The sequence below is a fragment of the Peromyscus maniculatus genome, chromosome 4 (genome assembly GCF_049852395.1).
Source record: "Peromyscus maniculatus bairdii isolate BWxNUB_F1_BW_parent chromosome 4, HU_Pman_BW_mat_3.1, whole genome shotgun sequence".
NCBI lineage: Eukaryota > Metazoa > Chordata > Mammalia > Rodentia > Cricetidae > Peromyscus > Peromyscus maniculatus.
The window spans coordinates 67,148,142-67,161,616 of NC_134855.1; the positions used below are offsets into that span (position 1 = coordinate 67,148,142).

At 39.1% G+C, this 13,475-nt stretch overlaps 1 protein-coding gene across 1 annotated transcript; it reads right to left on the bottom strand.

Moving 5' to 3' along the window:
* Window positions 1–9,385: 9,385 nt before the first annotated feature.
* Or4x1 (olfactory receptor family 4 subfamily X member 1) lies at window positions 9,386–10,315 on the bottom strand. Its single transcript, XM_006998315.2, has one exon. The coding sequence runs from the start codon at window positions 10,313–10,315 to the stop codon at window positions 9,386–9,388; it is 930 nt and encodes a 309-aa protein (XP_006998377.1).
* Window positions 10,316–13,475: the final 3,160 nt, after the last annotated feature.

Consider the following 13,475-nt stretch of genomic DNA (forward strand, 5'->3'; position numbering starts at 1 on the left):
GAAGTCTCAGCTGCATCCAGAGACCTATCCTGGGAAGTTCAGTTGCTGTTTCTGAAACATTTCAAGAAATTGGGGTCTGGAGGAAAACAATTTGTATGGAGTATAATTAATCTAAATTCTGAATCCCTAAATAAAGACCCTTTAGTAAAGTGAATCATGTTGTTTCCAGCTAGTTATTTTAAGTAAGTGTAGACTAAAAATAAATACCTCTCAAAGTATTGCAATTTTTTTACTTTGGGGCATGTAAGAAAAAGTTCTGTTTTTATCATATGTGTGTGTGTGTGTGTGTGTGTGTGTGTGTGTGTGTGTGTGTGTGTTTCATGCATTCATATAAAGGTGTTTACCTGTCTGTGTAGTTGGGCCTGCATGTATACATAGAGGCCAGAGGTTGACATCAGATATCTTTCTCAATCACTGCCCATCTTATATGTTGAGGCAAAGTCTCTCTCACTTGAACCCAAAGCTTGCAGATTCGGCATATCTAGCTAGACAGCTTGGCCCAGGGATACTGGAGTCTCTGCCTCCTGCATGCTGGGATTGCAGCTGGTCTGCAACATCCACCAGCTTTAACAAAAATGATGGGAATCTGAATTCTGGTCCTCACACTCACACAGGAAGCACTTTTCCTCCTGGGTCATCACCCTAGCCTTCAGTCCTTTTTTATTTTAATGAAGTTTAGTTGGTTGGTTGGTTGGTTTTGATTTTTTAGGTTTTGGTTTTGGTTTTGTTTTGTTTTGTTTTTTCTGGAGACAGGGTTTCTCTGTGTAGCTCTGGCTATCCTGGAACTCACTCCGTAGACCATGCTGGCCTCAAACTCAGAAATCCACCTGCCTGTATTCAGAGTGCTGGGATTAAAGGTTATTGCCACCACCACCTGGCTGTTGTTTTTAATTTTAGTATTATTTAAATATTATTATTAATTTTAGACAATTTAAATAAAGAATTGATTTTTTTTGGAGTAAGAACAACTATAATTCATAATGGAAATAAGATAAAATTCTCTCAAACAATGTGTCTCTGTGATAAAGCTATGCAAATGCAAATTGTTTACATAACAGAAGTATCAAGACTATGCTTGCTATTGTTTCTAATTCCCATCCTAGGAGCAGTGGACAGGAGGATCAGAAACTCAGGGCCAGACTAGTCAATTTGAGACCTTGTTTCAAAAGCAAACTAACAAATAACTAACCAAAATTACAACAGTTTTTTCCAGCTATACTGGACAGATTTCTATTTATCCAGTGTCTCTATGGGTGCTGCTATCCTTTGCAAAGTGGGGCAGGGGCAGCTGAGAGTTAGGAACTTGATATGAAGGAGAATACTGACCTGGGCGACGTGACTCGGTGTGTTTAGCATTCACGAAGCCTGGGGTTCAAACTCCAACACCAAAAAGGAATAAATATGAAATGATTGCCCTTGAGTTGCTTCAAGCCTCCTGAAAGAAACAATATTTAGAGTATAAAAAGATAAATTTTGTAAAAGAAATAGGTATAAAACCTTCTGATACATACCATTGAGTTGAAAGTCAGTGTAGGTCTTTTTATAACCAAGTGCTTTTTCTTTTGAAATAAACAAATTTCTTCTTAGAATGATTTTAAATGACAAAGGAGAATAGGACACTGGAGTTTGGCCTGAGTTCAGTGTTACCTGAGTTGTAAGACATTTTATCCTTAAAAACAAAACAAAACAAACAAACAAAAACCCTGAACAAACTTGTAATGATAACTCCACTGAAAGAAAAATACAGCTATAAGTGGAGTATTTGAAAACATATCTTAGAAAAATAGTCCTATTGACAGGTTTCTAAAATAATTCATATCTTACAAAACAGTTGGCCTCCATTCTTCCTCTTTTTCCCTAAAAGTCGGTAGAGTGGGTGGTATTATCACTCATTCACACAGGAAGGTATCTCTAGTCACTCACTAAGATGTTACTCTGCAACCTTGACAAGAGATAGGAAACCTGTGGTCTACATGATTCTAGAATGAACACACATGTCTTCTGCCTCCGAATCCATTCTATCCTTGTGTGTTAATCCTTTAATATATGTCATTAACATAGTATAAATCCTGTGTCTCAAAAGCGAGAGATAAAACTTTATATGTATTAAAGATGTTCATGAAATTCTTGTTCATTGTGTCTGGGGAGACTGTTCTGTTATCTCATTTCTCAGTGTTAGAATAATGGTAAATTTTAATTTTGATATAACGGAGAAATCAATATTTATACCAAGAGTTGGGTTCTTTTGCTATTTAGACAGTTGAATACTTTATAAAGTTAAGAATTTTGTACTGTATACTAAACAATAATATTGTATTCACAGAAATGTATTTGAAATTCTAATACTAAAAAATTTTCCCAGTGAGGAAGAGATGATGTTTTCCTAGAGGTTTTGTAATGGTATCCTGCCATACAATGCTGTAACTATACTTCATGATAGACTATTATATATCTTATGAAGATCTAGATGAAAAGAGTCTGAAGGTTCAAAACACGAAGAAAAGCTTAAAGAGAATAAAACGGTAGTCATCTTTGTGTGATCAGTGCATGCTGTACACTTCTGTTGGAATATCACACTATGTTATGCACATATAAACAATCATTACATAGTAAGCAAAATTTGAATAGGGTGGGGAAAAACACATAATATACCACAAGAATATATTATGCAATATGTTATAAAAAACAGTCAGCTTAAAATAAAATAAATTGATTTAAATATATTTTCATTAAAAATAACTAGTTATGGACAGTTTCTCTACTTTCTTTTGGAGAATGAAACCTCTAACTTACAACTCTTCTTCCCAATTAAAATGGATACTTCCTCAATTTGAACTCATTTAACCCCTTCTCTACTCACTGAGTTTCATGTGCCATCTACCAAAAGCATAGAACCCATCCTTACCTATCTCATACTTCCAAACTTGGTCACCACATCTTATCAAATTTTGTTCCTATTAGAAGAGCTTGAAGATACTACTCAGTGGGCAAGAGGACTTACTGTTCAAGCATGAGGCAGGAACATCCACAGAGAAGAAGGAAACTTGCTCTCTCTGCCTGCTTGCTCTTGCTCTCACTAGCAAGTCCATTCCTTCACTGGAATTTTAGAGCCCCCTTCTTCAGGATTCCAGCATATACTGGAAACCAGTTGAGACATCCAGCCTTGTGGACTGAATGACTACTGGATTCTTGGACCTTCCTTTGCTAGGCAGTCATTGTTGGACTAGCTAGACCACAGTCTGTAAGTCATTCTAATATCCCAGATAGATAGATAGATAGATAGATAGATAGATAGATAGATAGATAGATAGATAGATAGATAGACAGATAGATAAGAGACATAGAGAGAGAGATTCATTCTATAAGTTCCCTCCAGAGCAGTGGCTGTCAAACTTTCTAATGCTGCAACCCTTTAATACAGTTCCTCATGTTGTGGTGACCCCCAACCATAAAATTATTTTTGTTGCTACTTCGTAATTGTGATTTTGCTACTGTTATGAATTGTAATGTAAATGTCTGATATACAGGATATCTGATACACAACCCCCAATGGGGTCATGACCCACGGGTTGAGAACCACCACTCTAGAGAACACCGATTAATAGAATGGTAATCTTACATAACCCTTTTGATTCTTAAAGGTTAAACACTTGACCCAGAATGACTAAGTAGCCAGACCAAGTCACAAACACTGCACCCATGCCTTCTGCCTCCCCAGTTTGAACTCCCACTAACATCACAGAACCCAGGTTACTAACCCCACAAGAGGAATAGAAGGCAAAGAAAGGTTTGAGCCCTGGCTTTTGCAATAATACACACCAACTGAGTCTTTCAGGGAAAAGGGAAATAGACAATGGCAGAGAATAAATAACTACCCACAATTCTTAGACAGAATTTAGGAAACTATTGAAAGAAGTGGGAAAATTTACTTTACTTGACAATTTAAGAAATTACTATTTCCTAACACATGTTTCATTCATCTTTTCTTTTACATGTAACTTTTACATGTTCATTTATCACTTTTACTTTGTAAATCATACTATACATTTAATATTTATCCCAATTAATATCATAATATGTAATGTTTAATAATACTATAAAGGCCTTTGAGGAATTTCCAATTTAGATAGTTAATGCCAAAATATAAATTACCTATTTCTCTCACCCTGGCCAGTAATAGATATCAAGATATCTGTATTTCATCTTTCCTTTTTTAATTTATATACCATTATTAATATGGCTATTTGTGCACACGCGCGCGCGCGCGCGTGTGTGTGTGTGTGTGTGTGTGTGTGCAGGCACATGCTCCAGAGAAGACAATCAGTGAACTGTTCTGTCACTTTCCACCATATTCCCTTAAAACCGAGTCTCCACTGATCCTGGAACCAGGCTGGCACCTGGCAATGCTTCTGTCTCTGCCTCTTCCTCCCCTCCCCCACTCTGGAGTCACAGGTGTTCACACAGCCATGCCCAGCTGTTTACCACGAGTGCTGAGCATTCAAGCTTAGGCTCAGGTCTTCAGCAAGTACTTCTGCCCACTCAGCCACTCCCCAGCCTTTAATTCACATTGGTTTAACCACTATTTATACTGAACGGCTGCTTACATTTTTCTATGTAATGTCTTCTCTCTCTGGAAAATCACTAATGCTATGGAAATTAGTCTATGCTCAGTGTTGCCCAAGCTCAGCCTCTCAGATGACAGTCAAAGTTTCTTACCAAACATCTGTGGGAACTGGTAAAGAAAAAAAACATAGTTTTTCACCATTTGCATATTTATGTTTTTATATTTGAAATAGGCAGTCAATACCTTCATAAGCATTTCATTATAGTGAAATTATAAGAAATAAGTACACAGATTTGGAGTCTAGCTTCCCTGCATGATCCCACTACATATCCATGAGGTAAAAGCAGCAAATCTCACATTTATATCACAAATATCTTCTTGAAGTAGGAATCATAATTATCATAATGGAGAAAAATCACTTGGAGGGATGATTAAAAGTCAGAAAAGACATCAGCTTGTGTGCGATGGGGAGTGTATACGTGCTTTCATGTGAGTTTGTGCATGTGTGTACATGTGCATGCGGAACCTGGAGATCCTCATTGGGTGTCTTAGTTTTTGAAGCAGGGTCTCTCACTAACCAGGAGCTCACCAATTGGGCTAGAACATCTGGCCAATGGGCTCCAGGGACCCACCTGTCTCTGCCCCACCCAACACTTGGGTTGCAGGCATGTGCCACCACACTCGACTTTTTATGTAACTTCTGAAGATTCAGGCCTCATGTCTGCCTGGCAAGTACTTTCCTGACTGAATCAGCTCCTTGGCCAGATCAATCTCTCTTTTTTGAGAAAATTTTATCTGCATATAATTCATCTATTTGAATGAGTCAGAATTTTACTGTGCATCGTATTATTTCATCATTGTAATGAGACTGAAAGAGCAAGTCTACCCCTGCCCTGCATGGACAGTAACAATCCACAAATGGTAGTACAACAGGATTTCATCTGAAGGGAGGAAACTTTCCTGATACCTAGTGTGTGAGCTTTCCATACCAAGCAACACTCCAATTCTCCACAGATGCCGATCACCTGCTCTACATTCATCTTAGTGCAAACACTGCCTCACAAACTTGGCCTAAATCCTGCACATCAAGGATCTGGTGCTGTAAAACTGCTCCCATCTTAGGATACCAAGAGTGACTAGTGGTTTCCAGGTTGTTCACACTTGGATCTGAATCACAGGTTCCTACAAGCTACTCTTTAGGATTGTTGATTTAATTGCTCTCTTTACTTAACATAATTTACTAGTTTTTTAGAATGCATGCAGCCAGACACAGAACTGTGTTGGGTGAGATCTATAACTTGCCAGTAATGCCTCTCCCCACCACACATTATTCTTTTTGTGTGACTCCTCCTCTCTCCTCTCTTGTCTGTCAGTTTGCAAAGTTTTCAGAAACCAACTATAGCATAACCTTAAATGGTCAATCTTAGATGTATGAGGGAGGTCTTCTCAATTCAAGTGAGGTTCTCTTAAAACGCTGACCAAGAGTTACAGCTTTTCAGGGGTATAATACATCTATGTGGAGCCCTAGACATCCCACATGATTACAAGCTTTGGGAAGGACAGGCAAAGGTGTAAAAAATACAGTGAAAGTTTTGTGGACTTAAAGCATGTGTTGTATTTAGATCATGTCAATCTCCATGCTAAACTCTCTCCATGCATTATTGCAGTCAACTCCACAGCTTCTTCATTTGCATGAGGAGGTTGCCAACACTTGCCCCGAGAGCTTTGAAGGGTCAAAGAAGAAAATATATGAACACACTGTGGCCACCAAAACCCTTCCAAACAAAATTTAAGTTGTCATTTGTTAATAACTAGTCTGTCTCTTTTCTCAATTCAAACCTTTATATCAAGTATAAAAGACAATTCCAGTAACTTCAGTAAAAATTCAGAGAGAAAAGCAAACTCAGAGTCATTTTAAAAGTCAAAAAAGGGAGCAGGGGAGTCGGGTCAGCCAGTAAAGCACTTGCAATACAAGCATGAGGACCTGAGTTCAGCCCTCTGGCATCCGTGTTAAAAGATAAACAGCACACATCTGTAACTCCAACACTGGGGGAGAAAAGGGTGGGTCCCTGGAGCTCACTGGTCCATCAGTCTTGCAGTCCAGGTTCAGTGGAAGAACCTGACTCAACAAAAAGGAATCTTCCTAACATTAACCTCAGCCTTTCATAGGCACATGTAGTCGCATGTGTGCATACACACACACACACACACACACACACACACACACACACACACACCACAAAATTTTCAAATAGATTATTTTGTTGCCTTATAAGAACAAATATAAAATAGAACTTAGCAAAAAGTTATCAACAATGGAGAAAAACTTACTTGTGTGACCAAGTTGAAAAGTGAAAGATTTAACTAAGGTATAATTTTATCCTCTTGCTGAAGGTTGGAAAGTTGCTGAAGTTCCAGTTGTAATTTTGGGTACTGACTACAAGAGCAGTTCCCAGCATGTTTCACGTTGCAACCATCACAGCCTTGTCTTACCTACTACCCTACAATGCTTTCCTGGCTCTCTGGAGCCAGAAGTAAGAAGAGAATTGAAGAAATAGATGGCTGTTCTTCCTCCCTAAAGTGCTGACCCCCATATGTTTGACTTCTTGGATTGAGTCGCTAAATAGATGGCCAATCAGAATAGGAACGATGTCTCTTTATTTTCCTCCCTGTTCTGAAAACCACAGTAATTTGAAGATGTCTTCCCTGGGTGTCTGAAATGAAGACTCAACTCTTTAAAAAATCTCTTCCACCTCCCAAGCTGGAAGAAGTTGGCACTAAACCAGTAATTTAAACACCATAGTCCTCTGAGGCCCTATCTTGGCCATAGCCCAGGTGTGATAACACAGAAAAGTGGACAAAGTCTGGAAGAACCTGTGACCCCAGATTTCCTAGCTTTGCAGTCACACTTAACCATGCAAATAAAATGTTCACTACCCAGGCTTAGATGCCTATGGGTTCATTCTCACCCATATCTCTATTCCCAGCTTTTTCCTTTGGGCAAATAATTCAACTTGTATCCTTGTGTCATGAAGCAAACCCTGAGCAGATAGCTAATATTCTGGTGCCTTCACTTTAAGCTTACACAACAATAAGAAATGAATATTTGTGTTTGAGCTATTTAAAACTAGTATTCTTATTGTAGCATCTCAGGTAAACTAAGAATGTACATTGTGCATACACCTGAAGCTACCAAAAGACATCATGGTGGTACACATGTTGGTAAGGGTGAATAGCAACAGAATCTCTTAAACCATTGCTAGTTGTAGTGAATATTGGTTCAATCACTTTTTAAAAGCAATTAAGCATACCCTTCAACAACAACAATTTCACACCCAACTGCATATGCCAGAGAAACCTTTCCACACATAAGAGGTTTACATAAGCACCTATATATTGTTGTAAGCCTATATGTGTCTTGTTGAACCAAGACACACTTACAAGAAAATGGTAAAACAATTATAATATATTCACTCAACAAGTTATTTTATAATAGTAAATGGTAAAATATATGTGGCTCTTTGAAATATGTTAAGTGAAAATTGCAAGTCATAAGATTGTGTGTGTATGAAACTATTTTATAAAATCAGGGACAACAAAAACCAATGTGTTCGTGAGTTACATATGTATTTAAGCTATTTTATTTTTTTAATATTTTGTTGCATTTGTGTGTGTGTGTGTGTGTGTGTGTGTGTGTGTGTGTGTGTGTGTTAAATTAAAGAGAAAGAAACCATAAATTTAAAAAAAAAGTAGGGTATGGTGCTACATGGGATTGTTTGAAGGGAGGAAATGGAAGGCGAAAGTCATTTTTTAAAAAGCAGGGTTTAGGCACTATTATGTAGGATTTTGATTACTTTTTCCCAACCATCTACCAACTGGCCCTTGACATTGAACCCACAACAATTCTACTCCAGGTACTGATGTACTCTCAAGAAGAACTTTTTTCCATTTTTCACAATTATTGATTTATATACCCAGAAGAAACTCAGCCTTTGAGTCAAAGATTCATATTCTCTCTCTGTCTCTCTCTGTGTGTCTCTGTGTCTCTGTGTGTCTCTGTCTCTCTGTCTCTCTCTCACACACACACATATTTTACCACTACAATAGTCAAGGTGAGGGGAAGCATTTGACATGGTTCTGGGCATTCAGGAACCACTGGCTAGTTTTTGCTAAATTTAATACAATTTACTTATTATATTCATTTATTCACTGTTATTAGAGCCTATGATATTTGTTTATTCTTTCATATATTCATTCATTTACCATAGCTTTGTTATTTTCTCAGGGTTTTGAATTCTGTTTGTATTATATTACAAACAACTTCCATGGTGAAAACTGGAATGGAAACTCTCAGTGCCAAGATAAGAAAATATAATATTTCCCGACATCTATTAGTTGTTACCATTGTTTTCATCTTCCATGACTAGTATTTATTCATTCACTCATTTAATCAGTAGATTTTAATGGAACACTAACAAAGTGCCAAGCAATGTTCTAGATACTTGGGAAACATCAGAGAACAAAACTATAAATACTGCCTCTTTATGTCCCTCTTTCTTTATCTCCTTCCTCAACCTTCCCAGACTGACCTAGGGTTCTGAAGAAGTTCCCTTTCTCCAGACTTGCCAATCTGCCTCAAGGCCACTGGTGCACTAAAATACCCCTCTCAATCCATTCTAGGTGTCTTTACTCTTTTTCTATTGCTATAAAGATGAGGAAATGGAAATTTCAATAAGGCCATTGTCAGACAAGGTAGAGACCAAGTGGGATCTGAGGTACCCCAACTTCCCATTTCTAGTTTCCCTGTTTTGCCTACATTTTCTATTTTTCTTCCAAAGTCATCTTCCTCCCTACAAGTTTCCTCATGGCATTTTTCACCTCAGTGTTTCTGAAAGAGTAAATAATGGGGTTCAAGAGAGGTGTGACAACTGTATAAAACACAGCCACGATCTTGTCCACAGGGAGGGTGATGCAGGGTCTCATGTAGACAAATGAACAGGGTATGAAAAACAGACCCACCACAGCAAGGTGAGAGGCACAGGTAGAGAGTGCCCTACGCCGTCCTTCTGCTGTGTGGCTCCTCAGGGAATGCAGGATGACCACATAAGAAGCCAGCAGCACCACAAAGCTGATCACTGAGATGGAGCCACCATTGATGATGACTAGCAGGCTAATGAGGAAGGTATCTGAGCAAGCCAACTTCAACACTGGGTGGACATCACAGAAATAGTGGTCAATGACGTTGGGTCCACAAAAGGGCAGCTGGAAAATAAGGAAGGCTTGTCCAGCAGAATGCAGTAAGCCCCCACTCCACGCTGCCCCCACCAGGAGCCCACACACTCTTCGATTCATGATGGTGACATAGTGCAAGGGCTTGCAGATGGCCACATAGCGGTCATAGGCCATCACCGTCAGAAGAAAGATTTCAGTGCCACCAAAGAAATGGAGGAAAAATATCTGTGTGATGCAGCCCTGGAGGGAAATGACTTTCCTCTTGAGCAAAGAGTCAAAGATGAGCTTGGGGGCTGTGACAGAACAGTAGCAGAGCTCTACCAATGACAAGTAGCTGAGGAAGAAATACATAGGGGAAGAGAGGCCTTTGCTGGCCATGACAGTCACCACAATGAGGCCATTGCCCAGCACAATGGCTGTGTACATCAGGAGAAATATCACAAAAATGACCTTCTGCACATGCTGGCTCTGGGAGAATCCCAAGAAAATTATTTCTGTCATGTTGCTTGTAGCTGCCATGTTTTAAAGAGCAGATTCGAAGAGCCTAGAATCACAGAAATTGGAATCAGAACTCCATCGGAAATGAGAGGCGGTCTCTTTGGGCTTTGTGGTCTGGTGTCATTTCTCTCTCTCTCTCTCTCTCTCTCTCTCTCTCTCTCTCTCTCTCTCTCTCTCTCTCTCTCTCCCTCTCTCTCTCCTTTCTGCCTTTACTTTCTCCCTCCCCCTTCCTCCTTCCTCCCTACTTTCCTCCCTCCTTTCCTTCCTCCCTCCCCCCTCCCTGTTTGGTTTGGGTTTCCCCAAAGCAAGGACTCCATCACATAAGTGACTAAAATAGCAATTCTCTACTGCTGGATATTAGTCTCAGGCTGCAATTTAACTTTGTGGTACTATAAATACACAGGAATTGCCTCACTATCCTCAAAAATAGAGGGATGATATGCATAGTGCAAGCCCAGAGGGAAATAAGAGAATATTTTATAGATGAGAAAAAATAATTAGGTTCAACCATGTGCTCAAGATCACAAATCCCATACTTGGACAGCTGTTTGTATTTTTCAAAACGTCTTCCCTGAATCTCCCACTCATAGTGACTTAACTGATGACATAGTCCTGCCCTACTCCAGGAGGGGATCAATAGTCCACAAGGAGTAATAGAATTTCTCAACTCTAATTATTCTGCAACTGGTAAAACGTACCAGGCTCCTGAGCTTGTACATGCTAAAATCAAACTATAAAGTATTAGAGCATGATTGAGTGTACTTTTATTTACTTTGTCATATGGCATCTGTGAGGGGGAGTAACTTAAAGTACTCTTGCAGTGGAGGCATGTATAGAACTACCCTTAGAAATGTTCAGTATTCCAGGATTCTGATACAAGAATCTTCCACCCAACACATGCACAGAAGGGGTGGGTGTTTGTGCATGTGTGGGGAGGCCAGAGGTAACTCAGGTGAAATTCCTCCAAAGTGCCATCCACATTGTTTTTTGAGACAGTGTCTTTCACTGGGTCATGGGGCTTATAAATTCTGCTAGGCTCGGTGGCCAGCAAACCTGAGATATCCACTTGTCTCTGCTCTGCCTCCTCGGCACTGAGATTATAAATAAGCATCATCATATCTTGCTTGCTTTTCACTTGGTGGCTGGGGATCAAACTCAGGTCCTCACTCTCATGGCAAGCCCTTTACCAACTGACCTATCTTCCCAGCTCTGGTTTGATTTGGGTTGGCTTGGCTTACGTTGGGTTTAATTTAAGATTATTGATATTTAAGGTATCCTTACAATGTAATCATCTTTAAAAGTTAAAAATTAAATGTATTTGAGTGGAACAACAATAAAGGAACCACCATCTCCTAAGTGGAAATGAAAAAGCATTTGGGAAAATTACATAAAGGAGTCATCAGACAAATTAAACACAGACAACAATGATGACATTTCACCTATGGGGTATAAATAATTTTAATTCTAAATTCCTAATGATTGGAGACAAAGTAAAAGACTGAAAGATAAGTGTACATTCTTATCAAACAGAAAGCTAACTGGATATTTCTAGGATTTGTAGTTAATGAAACTTTAAATAGAAATTATTATAGAAGCTTAAGTTAAACTGACCCAATAAACAATTTCCTTGAGAACCATTCAGATCATTCTAATGAATCCAGCACCTACTTTGTAACTTCCTGTGTGACACTTCCTAGCTTAGAATCACATGTACTGTGCTGTTCTGTAAGATGAAATGGGCCCAGTTACCCTCGTCCAGTGTTCCCTCCCTCCCACTTTTTCTCCAAAGATGTATCACAGGGACGGGGGAGGGCGGTGGATAAATCAGACACAGGGGCCTCCGTCTCTGTTTTCTTTTACTCAGTAATCATAAGCTTTGGTTTTGGAAGGAAATTCATGGGTTCTCATCCTACTGAGGGAGACTCTTGGGCCCAGGTGACATGGAATTGGGATAAGAATCAAATTTCACAGCCTCTGTTCAACAGTATCTCATCCACCCACTCCTCCTCTGGTGTTACCCCAAATATGACTCCATTCTGGACCAGAAAGAGAGTCAAGAATCATTTCTGAAAAAAAAAAAAAGGCAAAGCCAAAAGAAAAGGAAAATTGTAAATAACAACACTAAAAGAATTAACAATAATGTGCTCCAACTCCAATGGGCCACTTGCCTTGGATATAATGCCTACTGAGAGATTCTGAAGGGGAAAACATTTTTTTTTTTTTTTTTAGTCAAACAAGCTTGGATGCCAGTTTGGGACCACAGAGCTTATCACCAGCACTTAGCCATCAAGAGTTAGCTAAAACTTCAGTGTTTGACCTACTTCCATCAGGTCTTAACCAGCAAAACTGTAAACTCTTGAAGGCACTAGAGAATGTCTTATATCTGCTCTAGCACTCTCACAGATTTGAGAACAGTAGATGTTAGTAAGCAACTTGGTGTGATCTCTGAGTCCTCTGTCTACTCCTATTGTTTTAGAAGCCAAGGCAACAATGGAGGAGCTCTCTCAAAACAGACCAGATACTCAAAAGCACATGAGCTCTTTTTTGAAAATAACTCCAAGTACACCCTAGGAGAGGCTTAGCAGTTGCACTTACCTTGGAAATATTTAATTGCCTTGATTATTAATCTTATCTTCCAGATCTTTCATAGTCAGAAAGCAGGTTCATTTTCACAGTCACTCCCAGAAAAAAAAAATTCATTAGCCATATCTAAAAACAAAGTAGCCAAAGAAATTTACAGAGTGTGTTAGTGTTTCTGAGTCTAAAACTTGGGAGATAGTGTTTCAAGATTACTCCTCAGCAAAATTTGGATGTACTTCCTTTTTTTCTTTTTATAGTACTGAAGGTAATAACCAATGCCTTATACATGCTACATGAGCACTCAACCACTGCATCCGGCCTCCAGACCCAAAATTCAGATTTCTGCATTCAGGCTCAGATGACATTAATACCTTAATGTCCTCCATTGAATGTCAGGTGTAAGAAAGTCTTAGCAGAGGCCCTTGAATTTCTCAAAAGAATATTTCTTTTAAAAAAAAAATCAAGTTAAGGCAGGACCAAATTCCTCCCTCTGCATCAAGGCTGGGTGAGGCAATCCAGCATGGGGAATCAATTGCCAAAAGCCAGGAAGGAGTAAGGGGGAGGGGGAAGGAATGGGAGGAGAGGAAACTGTGGCTGATAT